This window comes from Gossypium hirsutum, chromosome D01 (genome assembly GCF_007990345.1).
Source record: "Gossypium hirsutum isolate 1008001.06 chromosome D01, Gossypium_hirsutum_v2.1, whole genome shotgun sequence".
Classification (NCBI taxonomy): domain Eukaryota; kingdom Viridiplantae; phylum Streptophyta; class Magnoliopsida; order Malvales; family Malvaceae; genus Gossypium; species Gossypium hirsutum.
The window spans coordinates 61387703-61401696 of record NC_053437.1 but is presented as its reverse complement, the minus strand read 5'-3'; the positions used below and the strand labels follow the sequence as shown (position 1 = coordinate 61401696).

General features: G+C 32.0%; 1 protein-coding gene and 1 long non-coding RNA gene across 5 annotated transcripts; one reads left to right on the top strand and one right to left on the bottom strand.

Moving 5' to 3' along the window:
• The first annotated feature begins 2202 nt into the window (after positions 1 to 2202).
• On the top strand, positions 2203 to 4092 carry LOC121214022 (uncharacterized). 4 transcript variants are annotated; one of them, XR_005909617.1, is made up of 5 exons: positions 2203 to 2615; positions 2750 to 2829; positions 2944 to 3017; positions 3107 to 3175; positions 3924 to 4092. It is a non-coding gene; the product is annotated as an uncharacterized lncRNA (long non-coding RNA). The 4 variants fall into 4 exon arrangements; XR_005909615.1 differs by having other exon boundaries at positions 2750 to 3017; XR_005909616.1 differs by having other exon boundaries at positions 2203 to 2829.
• An 840-nt stretch (positions 4093 to 4932) lies between these two features.
• Positions 4933 to 13686, bottom strand: LOC107925577 (replication factor C subunit 3). The gene is made up of 11 exons (XM_041086416.1): positions 12283 to 13686; positions 12088 to 12198; positions 11860 to 11892; positions 10971 to 11133; positions 10708 to 10886; positions 10470 to 10606; positions 10293 to 10388; positions 10133 to 10202; positions 5723 to 5800; positions 5524 to 5620; positions 4933 to 5075 (listed from the first exon to the last, which is right to left on the bottom strand). The coding sequence occupies exons 1-11, from the start codon at positions 13132 to 13134 to the stop codon at positions 4933 to 4935; spliced, it is 1959 nt and encodes a 652-aa protein (XP_040942350.1). The 5' UTR covers positions 13135 to 13686.
• Between the last annotated feature and the right edge of the window lie 308 nt (positions 13687 to 13994).

Genomic DNA, 13994 nt, shown 5'->3' with positions numbered 1-13994 from the left:
CAATCCGACCACTTAACACCACTTAGTATCAATTTAAACAATAGATAACCAATGAGCAATATGCTTCTATTTTACTTTGCGTGCAAAAATCATTTGAGTATACAAAATATATTGATTTAATTCATTAATAGTTTTATTAATCAATCTATTTCAAAAAGATTACAAGTGTACTTAGACGAAAATACTACACTTAGAGCATCGGATCCAACACTTAACATCTATTTGTGTGACCTCTACTTGCAACTGAGATAGCTCCTGCAACAATAGTCCCATCTCCTTTTGCAACCTTATGGTAATCCCATCACTAGCCATGTGGATTGACTGAAGCTCTGATACCTTTGATAAAGAAAAAAATCAAAAAATCAAAGAAGAAGAAGAGAATAACGAAAGAAAAGAGCAGTAGAGAGAAAATACGAGAAGAAGAAAGTCAAAAAATTGTGTTGTAATTCCTTAACGGTCTTCCCCTTGTTGTAATTCCTTAACAGTCTTCCCCTACTTTGATTGGGTAATAAAAAGAGTGGGTAACGACCTTGTGACAACGTGGCATAGGAGACACACTATGCACCCTTTTCATTTAAACGACTTTTAGCCAAAACGACTCATTTCGTAAACCTTGACTTAACTCCCTATGATACACATCGCTTCATTAAAATACTTAAACCCAAAACGCTACGTTTTAAGTTTGACACTAATTACAAGGAAATAATAGAAATATAAAATATTAGTTGATGATCATTGCTGTAGTTTATTATATTATATTATATTATATTATATTATATTAATAGTGATTTAACGATTATATCAGTCGTTCATTAAAAATTTAACAGTTCAATTATTCAAATAATTTTTTTTCGAATAATTCAGTGAGCATTTTATAACTTTTTAAAGTTCGTGATCAATGTCTAAATATACTAACAATTCAATAATCTTAGATATAACTTACCCTAAAAATATATCATATCAATTAGCATATCAAGTTGTATACCATTTGTACCAATAAAAAGAAAAGTTGTATACCATTTATTTATGTGTTGTCACCAATCTAAAATCAAAATAAACAATAATATATTTTTTGTCTTACATTTTTTAACTATCTAATTGGTTGTAATTAAATATGAAAGCGAGTCGGGTTGAATTATTAAATAAAATAATTTTTTTATTTTCATTTAGAAGATTTGAATTTAAAACTTTATTTAAAGAGTATCGATTTTTTTACTATCTAACTCATGAATGATAATAATAATCATTATTGATAAAATAGAATGCCATAAAATTTAAGTAAAGAAGGAGAAATATCGGAGTGTTGTGTGGCCTTCAACTCATTTTAGGCTCAAGTTTTTTTAGTATGATGCATGTACGTTTTACGGTTCATGTTCGGGGTTTGTGGCTACCCCTCCCAACGATATTGTCTCCAAGGTTCGAACCTACGTTCTCCCATTAAGAGTGTAATGTGACTTACCATTGCACCCAACCACTTGTTGATTTACAACCTATCACACAAAAAGAACAAATAAAATAATATAAATAAAACATTTATGATCATAGTCAAATAAAACTTCAATTAAACTTAATTATAGAGTGATCCAAATTTAACTATCTGGCTCGATTAGTTCTGATCCTAATCGATGACTTTTTGTCACATCCCAAAAATCGAGTTAGTAAAAATTGGGTTAATACCGAGAATGGTTATGTCTGAATTTTTTTAGATGACCTTAGCATATTTGTTAATAAATAAATATCAGTTATAGTGATTGAGTAGTGGTGGAGCTGTCATTGATGACCTGTGTTCGAATCCCTTCCCTCTTTTTAATTTCTATTTGGTGCAAATTTGTCTCAAACCCTTAGCAAAGATCATTCCATGTTTTAATTATTTTCTTGTTAAAATAATCATAAGGAAGAAAATGATCAAGTGGTTAGGTGTTTAATATATTTATTAAAGGTTTTAGGTTCAAGTCTCTTTATCACCATTTTTTTAATTTAAATTTTTTTTGTGAATTTTTACATGTGCTAAATGCCTTTATCGTCCAACCCATAGTTGCCATACTTGGGAAGATTCTTCCCTTGTTCCCTTGTTTACATGGTCAACATTCCCTCAATAGCCCCCTTTTCATTACATGATCCCCTTTTTGCTCATTTGTCCCCACAATATACCATTCTCTTCACTTTTACCTTGTGTGATGTTCATTGAACCTAGATAAGATGAAGAACACCCTTTTTCTTTTTTTTTTCTATCTTTTCATTCTTTTCATTTTCATTGCCATTTCCCACCTTTGCTCCTCACTTTTCTCTCTTCCTCCCCTTTTGCACCACCTTGAACCACCATTATTTTGATTTTGGTCTCCTTTCCTCCACCGTTAGCCTCCACCATTTGACCTAAACACCACCACTTCATCACCCATGATCTTCTTCTCTTCTTCTTTTTGTTCCACCGCTGCCCTTAGCGCCACCCTCCATCACCATGACAACCATCGCGCAAATCCTCTCTTTTTATTATTTTTCTCTCTTCTCCTTTCTCCTTCTTTAAGTGAGTGACTGAACCAATATTCTTTTCTTCTCCTCCACCGAGCCGCCACCTATGTTGTCGAACCGTCGTCGTCATAGCACCACTTCCGACGGTTGAGATTCTTCCTCTTTTCTTCTTCAATTTTCAACCTTTGTTATTCTTTTTAGTCATAAAAAAATTTTGCATTATTTATTTTTAATTAGTTCTTAATCGTAAACTTTTTCATTGACCTATTTTCAAAAATAGTCCTGCTATTTAGATCCTCCGTTCCTCTCTAATTCGTGTTCAAGACGATTCTTCGATCCTCTCGTTTCAACCAAGTTAGTGTAAGTGTAAGGGTTGAGTAGAAATCTCCCTACTTTTCTCTTGACCAAATATTTTTAAGGTCATAGTGAATTATTTATCAAGTATTACCATCTCGTATGTCATGTTTATTGAAGGGCCGATTGACACCAACTCGAGAGACCATTAACGTGGGAATCAAAATCACTAATCTGAGTGATTATTTCTAAGGGTAAGTGTTAATAGAAATCGATAGTAACTATCGTATCAACATTAATAATGATTGTTATTAACGTAAGATCACTGTTACTGATTGAATAGGTAAATCTAATTGTTAGATCCACGTGTGGGCATTCTTAGAGAGTTGTTGCACATCAGATCTACGATCAGGTGTGGGTTTTAACATTAAACAAAAATAAACCTATGTTTTATATTGTTAAAATTATTATTTAAATTATGTTTGATGAGGATACTTTATGTATCCATTAAGAGCGATAAAACCCATTGTTATGGACTATGTCAAGTAAATGATTTGAAACCATTGATTTTGGTGATATGTATGATGTGTGACTTGTTGATTATTAATGATATGAAAATTACAAAAATCTCATTCTCATGTTATGTGATCTTATGACATATGTGATTTTCACATGATTTATAAAATGTGAAATTTTGGTACCATGTGTACATATGTAATTTGCATGTTAAACATGCCTATATGATTTAAGTGATTTTGGCCATAGATCATGCATGAGGTGGGATATGTGAAAGGCGGAAGTATGTGACAGTTTATCTGCATTAATGTGACATTGTTCACGATTTTGATTATGTGGCAGTATATCTGTGATTTTGGAGACACTGTTCATAAATTGGTGTGTTGGATGGACTAGTTCTGAAGAACTCGATTTTGGTGTGTAGCGGAGATGGGTAGGACCGTTTTCATAAAATCTGCATCGTTTTATGAAATATGCAATGACATGATCATGCATAGTATAAGTATGAAATATTCAGTTATATGAAATTGATATGATTATTATGATTATATAATATTGTTTATGTTTATATGTATGTGATTGTGTTTATGTTAATCTCACACTGAGCTTTATAGCTCACCCCCTTTAGTTTTTTGATTTTACAGATAACCCTGAAGTTAGGATTCGATGACGACATTTGGAGGAGTTTCTTGGAAGTCTTTTTAAATTAAAGTAATTAAATTTTATTTTGATATTTTGGGTTTGTAATAAGTTTGAGTATGGACTGTGGGATGAGACTTTATTTTGAGAATTTTTCATTCTGATTTGCATAAATTGCTTGCATGACATTAAGTTTTAAAAACTGCATAAATTGGTATTTGATAAGATTTCGTTTGAAACTCGATTTTTAAAATAGAATCTATCAATAACACATTTTTTTGCTTCATTTTTGAAAAATGAGTTTTTAATAAAATTAGACTTAGTTTTCAAAACTATTAATGTTTACAAATGAGTTTTCTAAAGACATTTGATTTATAAAGTTAATATATTTTTTTTAAAAATAATGACGAATAATCTAGTTCTCCAATTTTGAATGAAAAGACAAATGATTTAAAAGTATGTTTGAAAATCCGAAATAGTTTTGAATAAATGATTGAATGTTTACAATTGAGATATTATTTATTTCGATTCCTGATATTTGCACGGTTTTTATGAAATTAAAATAAATGCTTTATTTAATTTGTTTTGAATTGATAAGCCAATAATTTTAAAATATTTTTTTCAAAATTCCGAAAGTTTATTTCAGCCATTTTCATAGATAAATAGTTTTTGAAATGAGATTGAAAATAAAGTTGAACATTCGATTTTACTAGTTTTGAACGAACTGCGCAAATGGTTTAAAAAAAGCACGTCTGAAATCACGAAAGTTTTTTTGGGCCATCCCAGTGGCCAATGTAGCTTTCCAAATTCGACCATAACAACTGAGTCAGGTTTGGGGTGCTACACTTTTGCTTTTGCTTTTAACTAGTAATGAAAATGAAGCTTATTTTACAAGAGCAGGCAGCCCAATATGGAGATCACAAGAAGTTTGATGTTTATCTTGAATTTAACTTGACTAATTGATTCACTGTCCACTACCTCATTTACTTATTGAAGAAACTGGCAAAGGAACGGTCAGGGTGAAGTCCCTTCATCGGCGGCCAGAAGAATGTGGCTGCTGTACTGAAGTCCCTTCACCGGCGGCCAGAAGAATGTGGCTGCTGCATTTGCCATCTTTGATTGATTATTGTACCAGCTCATGAATCTGGCTATAAACTCTGTGTCCAACAATTTCAATATAAATTTGTGTTAAATAAGAAAACCAAGTAGAGTTGTGCAAAATGTAGTTCATCTAATAAATTGATTCTGAATCTAATTGGTTCAAATTAAATAAATTATTAAAATAAAAAATATGATAAAATTATAAAATGTGTTTGTTGAACCAATTATTTAGTCCGAGTTTTAACCAACCGATAAAAAAAAATATAAGTACTAAATTGGGACAAAGAAAAAAACTCAAGTATCAAATTGAACATTAAAGTCAAACTTAGTTACTAAATTGGGACAAGAAAAACCTCAAGTATCAAATTGAAAAAAATTAAGTACCAAAGTGAACATTAAAGCCAAATTTAGGTACCAAATTGAACATTCAAGCTAAACTTAGGTACCAAATTGTATATTAACCCTTGTATTAAATGCCATTTGTTTAATTAGGTACATACTTACCTTCGATTCTGGAGAAAATCCGACTGTTCTTTTTGACCGGATCAATAACTTTCGTCCCCATTTCATCTTCACTTTCAATCATGTTTTCATCATCCCTCTTAATTAATTTCATAGGACAAAATTAACAATAATTAACACAAATTTAAAATGGAAATAATTAAGACAAATTACAAGGAAATATCGATCATGGAGTTCTTACATTGTATTCATCATATAAAACATCTACTTGAGGATGCAAGTTCTCATCCAAGTGCTTTTTCACTTCTCCAACCAATGACTGCAAATTATTAAGGTTGACTAATAATCAACAACACTAATTCAAAAATATTTAAGGTTAGCCGATTGAGTTTTAGTTCAATTGATATGTGTATTGTTGTCAATGTAGGAGGACGTGGGTTCGAGTGTACTGAAACGAATTATCCTCCTAGTTATGGGTTCAGGAGGAGTTAGGGGTAGTTCTAGGCACCATGTCAAAAAGAGCAGATATAATTAGAACAACTTATTTTAGATAAAAAAAAATTATATCTTTGAACAAATTAATCCAAATTTATTTAGTTTAGATCGGTTTTGATAATTTATTGGACTTTGAATTTTTTATCGAATTTTCTCTTCCATTTCTTTTAGTTTATTACACTGAATTAGAAATAAATAGTAAAATATATAGTGAAGGAATAGTAAACTATTTCTTTTTGTTATAGTAAACTATATATTTAAACATTAAGAGTGTATTTGGATGAATAATTTTAAAGTTTTTAAGATTTTAAAAATGTTAATATTTTAGAATTCATCAATTCAAAATGTTAGGATTTGTAATTGCTTTATTTGAATAAATAATTGATTTAGAAAAAAAATTAGGTCACTGGTATTTTACAAATTATAAAATAAATATAAAATATAAATAATAATTTTTAAAATAAATAATATAAAAAACATTCAATATGGATATAATTATATTTGTAAAAGATTATAAATGGTTTTAATAAAATGAAAATTAAAAAGTATATATTATAATTAAATAAAAACAATTTTTGAAGTTTAAGTTTTTATTTATTTATTTATCTTATGGTATGATCATGTGTATTAAATCAAATAAAATTATGAGAAATTTTGAAAAAGCACCTATTTAGATGAAATTTGACAAGGGGAATTGAGCTATTGAAATTCCCACTTGAAATTACTCACAAATTTTAAAATTCTCTTATACATTTACCCAAACAAGTAAATTCATTTTTAGGATTTTGAAAACCTTGATATAAATGAAATCCCTTCTACAAATTCCTCCTTCAAACACACACTAAAGATTTTGTAATTTTATTTTGGTTACCAATTTCAACAACTTAGTTTTTTGGTATGAGGAAGGTATCCTTAATGTTCATTTTACATTTTATGAAGACTAATTCTTTCAAGGCCGCCCCTCCTTACAATGTTGTTACAAAGATTTATATAAGATTTATATTTGAGTTCTTTATTTAGAAGTGTAATGTGACTTACACATATTACAAAATTGAGGGAGAAGATGGCAACAACAAGGTTTGAACCTTGATTTTAGGGTGCCAACTAGGGGTCCTAACCATTGCCTACTTATGGTGGAAATTTTTGTATACAAATGATGGAAATTTTTAACTACACAAATGGGATTGAGATTTTGTCATATATCCTTCTTAAGTATGACTCCTATTTTAGTCAAATTTAAGAAATAATCTTCTAGTTAAACTCTGTTTATTTGTTTCAATCAAACTTTAATTAGTTTAAATTATTTTATTATTATCTGACCTATGAATTTAGCCTATAAATAGGCTTTTTTACAACATTAGAAAATACACCCATTAGAGATTAGAACTCATAACACATTTAGAGAATTTTGTGTTTACGTTTTGAGGGTTCTTTGTTTTTGGGTTTTCGAGGTTTAGTTTTTATCTTCATCTTTTGTATTCTTCGTTCTTTTGCCGTTATAGTAAAATTATCTTTGCCCGTAGTTTTTTATCCTCTTTGGAGGGGTTTTTCCAAGTTAAATTTGTGTGTTCAATTTCTCAATTTCTTTTGCTATTTTTACTTGTTCGTTGCTTAACCGGGTTAATTCCTAATAAGTGGTATCAGAGCTAATTCAATTTTCATAGATCAGCTCGTTTAGAAATGGCAACAACAGGGTTTGAAATTGAGAAGTTCGATGGTGAGACAAATTTTAATCTGTGGCAAGTTCGGATAATGGCAATTCTAGTTCAATCAAGCTCGAAAAAGGTTGTTATAGGGAAAAGGCCTGAGAATCTAAATGAAACCGAATGGGAAGAGCTTAATGAAAAGTCTTTGTCTGCAATCCAGTTGTGCTTCGCGAATACGGTATTGCAGGAGGTATTGATGGAGAAGACCTCATCCGCTCTGTGGAAAAAGTTAAAAACTCTTTATGCGAATGAGTCTCTGGCTAACCGTTTAGTGTTGAAACAATGCCTATTTATGTTTCGCATGAAGGAAGATGAGCTTTTTAGAGATCACATCAGTCAATTCATTACTCTTTTAAATAATTTAAAGAACGTTGAGATTCAGATTGACGATGAAGATCAGACAATGCTATTATTGTGCTCTTTACCCCATTTATACAAGTATTTCAAGGAGACCCTGATTTATGGCAGAGACACACTCTCGTTCGAAGATGTGAAGGGTCATTTATTGAGTCGAAACAAACTCGAAAATGAGTTTGGTTTGGATAGCAAGGCAGATAGGCAAGCTTCCATTTTGGTAGCATCAAAGAAGCGAGACAAAATGTGTCGCTATTATAAAAAGTTAGGTCACGTCAAAGCAGATTGTTATAAACTGCGAAATAAAAGAGCTGCTGAAAGTAATGAGGAAGATGTGGCTGGTGCTAATTTGGTTGATGAAAGCGGTGATGATTTCTTGTTAGTGTCAATGAACGATAACTCCAAACTTATGTTCGAGTGGATCCTAGATTCGGGATGTTCTTTCCACATGTGTCCCAATAGAGAATGGTTCTCCACATAAAGTTTAGTTGAAGGTGGAGTTGTGCTCATGGGAAACGATTCATCTAGTAACGTAATTGGTATTGGTACTGTTAAAATTAGGATGCACGATGGGACGATTAGAACACTTTCAGATGTCAGGTGTGTACCTGGTTTACGAAAGAATCTAATCTCCTTGAGTATTTTAGACTTGAAAGGATGTATAATCAACATCGAGTCGAGCGGCATTAAGGTATCTCGTGGAGCTCTCGTTTTTTTAAAAGGTAAAAGGACCGGTAGTCTTTATATTCTGAAAAGTTCTACAGTGACCGGTGAAATCGGACGTCCCTCATCCGTTATGGAGTCGAAGTCCACTCGTTTGGAGCTGAGGCAAATTGGTCATATGAGAGAAAAATGTATGACCGTTTCGTTAAAGAGAGGTTCTCTTTTGGATGCAGGTTTTGAAAAGTTAGGGCATTGTGTTCATAAAAATCAGACCCAGGTTAATTTTGATTTGGTAGTGTACAAGTTGAAGGCTAGAAGTCTTCCAGTTTCTAAGCACAGATTCGACTCAGTTAATTCCCTGTATAGTTCAAGATAGGCTCATGGCGAGCTTTGGCAAAGATGGAGTTGTGGAAATATGAGTTAAGGTGGAGATTTGTTAAGTATGACTCCTATTTCAGTCAAATTTAAGAAATAATCTTCTAGTTAAACTCTGTTTATTTGTTTCAATCAAACTCTAATTAGTCTAGATTATTTTATTATTATTTGACCTATGAATTTAGCCTATAAATAGGCTCTTTTACAACCTTAGAAAATACATCCATTAGAGATTAAAGCTCATAACACATTTAGAGAATTTTGTGTTTACGTTTTGAGGGTTCTTTATTTTCGGGTTTTCAGGGTTTAGTTTTTATCTCAATCTTTTGTACTCTTCGTTCTTTTGCCATTATAGTAAAATTATATTTGCCCGTGATTTTTTATCTTCTTTGGAGGAGTTTTTCCACGTTAAATTTTTGTGTTTAAAATTTCAATTTCTTTCACTATTTTTACTTGTTCGTTGCTTAACCGGGTTGATTCCCAACAATCCTTAAGTTGTATTTAAAAATTTTAAAACACGTGGCAAAATCTTAATCCTGCTTATGGAGTTAAAAATTTCCACCATTAGTATATAAAATAAGAAGTATTATTTTTATTTCAAAATGTCACATCAATGAATTGAATATAAGAATTTTAATTGTGTTAACAATTAGATTTGAATTTTGAAATTTGAGAAGTGGAGGGACCAAATTTCAAATGTATAAATAGTACAAGAAGTGAGAGCACTTTTTTCAGAATCGAATTGGCCCAGTCGAGGTACTAATTCGAAATAAGGAATTGGTCTGGTTGATTTGTGAATCGGTACAAACTGATCAAACCGATTTTCTCTATTTTTTTGTATTTTTAAAATTTTTAAAATTATATATTCAATTGAACCGGACAAACCAATCGAACCGAAGACCAATGGTATCACTGATTTATCCATCAATTCAATTCTGTTTGAACTTTAAATATTCTGCATAATTACTTTTAGATCCATGGATACAAAGTAATTAACTGGTTGGTGTTGGGCAAATTATTATTATTTGGGCGGGGGGAGGGGGGTGATCGCTACGTACCATGAATATAAAGTCAGGAGATACATCATGCTCAATGAGAATTTGAAGCTTTCCTCGAATGATATATAGCCTGTAAATTCCACATGAGTAAACCACAAACTACATTTCAATGCTACACAGTCAAAATTGATCCAAATTTAAGCAAACTCACAGCACTCACTGTTTTGGACTTCGCTCCTCCACCATGTTCTTGGCTATATTTGCAATGTCTTCTTCCCATCCCGTTAATATTATCTGGTCTTCCTTGAAAGGATAACTGAAGTTAACCAGCACAAACATTTACATTATTATTCCTTCATCATTATAAACAAACAGTCAAATGATTAAGCTTCCTCACCTTGATTGCCAACAGGCTTCGAATGAACGAATGGCTTGACGCAGATTATTCTTTGAACTATTAGCTATCCTTTCACCAAACTTAGGTGGCAAAACTATACCTTCTTGCTTTGCTATAAATTCCACTACTTCAACAATCTGAACTCACACATCAACAAAAAACAACTTCATCCAAAAAACAAAAAAAAACTTTTTGTTATATATGGTCTTTCGAATATATATATTTGTTCACCACCCACCTCTTGTTTTGAAGGTGGAAGTAGCTTAATGACAGTGCAAAGTGATCTAATCGGCTGAAGCTTAGAGATATCGGAGCAGCAAAAGAAAACTTTATTTCCCGCTTTATACCTTTCTAACAGCCATCGAATGTACAGTAATGCATCAGTACTTAGCTTGTCTGCTTCACATAAAACAATTGCTGCAGGAGAAAAAGAATCAGAGAGGCATTAAAAAGTATAGGATTTTGCTGTATGTGGAGAGGGGGGGGGGGTTATTACATTACCTTTATAGTTTTGAGGGTCGTATGAGAAAGGTTTATTAGGTTGTGTTTCCTTCATTAGTTCCACAATCACATGCTTCTCGTATCCTCTTAGATCCGAAAGATTCACTTCTACATGTTTGGATGATTCCCTTATATTTACATCCATTCTTCTTACTGATTCCCCCTGTTATTTTTGCATTCTTATTATAAACAAAGTTCTCAAATTCATAGATCACAACTTTTTATATTTATATATTTGATTAATTTGATTTTTTTAAAATTAAATTTAACCATCAATTTTTAAAAAATAGTCTAATTTGGTTATTAATCTATAAAAAAATTTGAATTTTTTTATATAGATAAAACTGAATAAAACATTACATTTTTAAATATGACATCCGCATGGTAATTGTTTGAGAGTATAGCCGCTCAGGGCTTAGGACTAAAAAGGGGCCCAAAAAATATTATTTTAGCTTTTGATGAGAAACAAATTTCAGACTAAAATAAATTAATTACATACCTAGTTTATTCAAATTTTCACCATAAATGTTTCATCTCTTAGGGCTCCAAAATTTTTTTAGCTTTTATTGTTACATACCTAGATTATTACATTTTATAATTATTTTTAAGAGGGGCTCAATTTATTGTTTCGTCTAGAGCCTCAAAAATGTCAAAAACGGGCATGAATTCATGTATACTTTATGTTATTCTTTTTGAAATTTAGATATTTTATAAATTTTAAATCATTTATTGATGTGACGTATAGTATACACATGAACAATTATGCAAATTATCACATCAATATTATTATAACATTAATATTTTAATCAATATTTTTGATTTGATTTTTCTTCAGAAAATTAATGTTGAAAATTTAAACATTAACATATTATACTTATCAATTACGTACCTTCAAATAATATGGCTTGCACTCGTCCCTGGTCTGAAAAAAAACATGAAACCATTTAGCCAGTTGGCTAGATAATAAAGTAGCTTAGCAACGAATATGCCAACATCACACTGTAAAACTCAGTTTTATGGTATTTATGAGTCTCTATTTGCTTGAAACGCGGTTTAAATCTACTTACAATAACAGAATCGTTCCCCAATATTGTTACTGGATTCGATATTATGATACCTGAACTCGATCCGATCCGAAAATTTCACGAATTACAGCTGTCATCATAGTTCTTTTCCCAACACCGGCAGGTCCTTCAAATATAATGTGACTAAATTCTCCGCTTTTCACCTGTGGTAGCGGTTATACAATCCGAATATGATATGAACATTGGAACAGCAAACAAAGACTATATAGGAGATGAACAAGTCTCACCAGATCCTGCACCCGAAGTGCTTCACTTCGATTGCAGATGAAATCTTTTAAAGCTTTGGGTCGGTACTTATCCGCCAATATGAACTTTTGATTCACCTCGGCTTCTTTTCTCTCGACAACGGTTTTGGTTACCGTCGGTGGTGCAGCCGATGGTTCCCGTACTCTCTCCCTCAATGGCTTCTCCTTAAAAACTAATTGAACATCAGGAGGATTGTCCTCAGCCTCCTTTATCTCCGGTTTTATATCCTTCATTGAAGTTGTATTAGAACATGGTACTGGTAATGAAGGATTAGTTGCCTTAACAGGTTTGAGAACATCAGGATCCTTGTAATAATCACCAGTTCTTGTACAAGTAAAACAACTAGAACCGAGTTCTTGAACTTTACCGAACAAAATCGAAAGAGAGCTCGAACTCGTACTGAAAACAGTCGTCGTTTGGCTTTCTCGACCAGGACTATCGGCTCCGGACACGTTCTTTTCACGGTTAATCCTAAGTGTCGAATCAGTGAGGCCTTTGTAATAAGGGCTGCACTTATTGTACTTTTCATCGACTTCGTCATCACCAATGAAATTATTAAGACGAAACTTATGAGAATATATTCCATGCAACTTGTTATGTTCGTGGAGACTCTCTTCGGTTAAATCGGACTCTTTTTTTCGTTGGTCGATGAAGTCGCCTAGTTTACTGATGTTGCTCCAACTAATCCAGTAAGATGATTTCTTACCACGGCTAACAGACGCCGAGGAACGACTAGACGGAGGTGTAACGATTAAGGTCTTGGATTTGGACGTTGTGACGGTGAGATCCGGATCCGATGAGGAACGTCGGGGGATTGTAGCTGGACTCGGCATCGCATTTTACGAGCTGCCTGCCTCGATTTCTTTTCCTTCCCACTTCTCTTGGTTTTTTTGGTAGCTTTTGTGGAGGACGAGAAAGTATGCTGGGGGGGCATATCCAAAGAGCTTCGATGAAATCAAGGAAGGTTGAGATAAGCTAAAACGTTGTAAACAATGCTTCATTTTGGCGCATACAATTTCATGGGTCAAAACACAGTTGGATTTTGTTATACATTGTTGTTGTTATCATCAATTTCATGCTTCTTCTTCTTCTTCTTCTTCTTCTTCTTCTTCTTCTTCTTCTTCTTCTTCTTCTTTATTATAAATACAATTAGACAACAAATTTTGTTTATTTATTAGGAAAAAATAACTTGGTTGATCAACTTGCATTCAGCTTAGAATTCTGGGAATTCTGGTTTCTTCTTAGTTTTCAATTGGAGCTCGGCTTTCGTTTCAATCTTCAATCATAGGAGTATTAGTTCCAGCTAAATGAAGTGATTGATTCTGGTTCATAAATAGGACAATGTTAGGATCCATTTGGTGCGGGCGAATAGAGAGCTCCACCATGGGTACGGTGGGGGTTATTTTTTCACTGGACAAGTCCAGATAAATATGTACATAAGTACGGATTTTAATTTTCTTTTCTCAAAGCATCTTATCCAAACCGTCCTTATTTTTTGTTTATTTTCTTTGGATAATCACAAACCATTCTTAGGTTATTTATATTTAAAATTTAATCTTTCGGGAAGTTTAATTTTTTTACTTTTCAAAATTCAAAATATATTGTTAGTATTGTTAAAATTAAAAATTAAAAAAAATAATTAATATAGAAAAACAACAATGAATCCAAGTTAAAGATTAGAAACAATTAAATA

What these genes read in the sequence shown, in the direction of transcription:
- LOC107925577 (XM_041086416.1), bottom strand. Translation starts at nt 13,134, where the DNA reads ATGCCGAGTCCAGCTACAATCCCCCGACGTTCCTCATCGGATCCGGAT. An exon ending in GCAAGCCATATTATTTGAAG is followed by an intron (nt 11,134 to 11,859) that starts GTACGTAATTGA and finishes CAAAAATAACAG; the next exon opens with GGGGAATCAGTAAGAAGAAT. An exon ending in GAAGCCTGTTGGCAATCAAG is followed by an intron (nt 10,389 to 10,469) that starts GTGAGGAAGCTT and finishes GGTTAACTTCAG; the next exon opens with TTATCCTTTCAAGGAAGACC.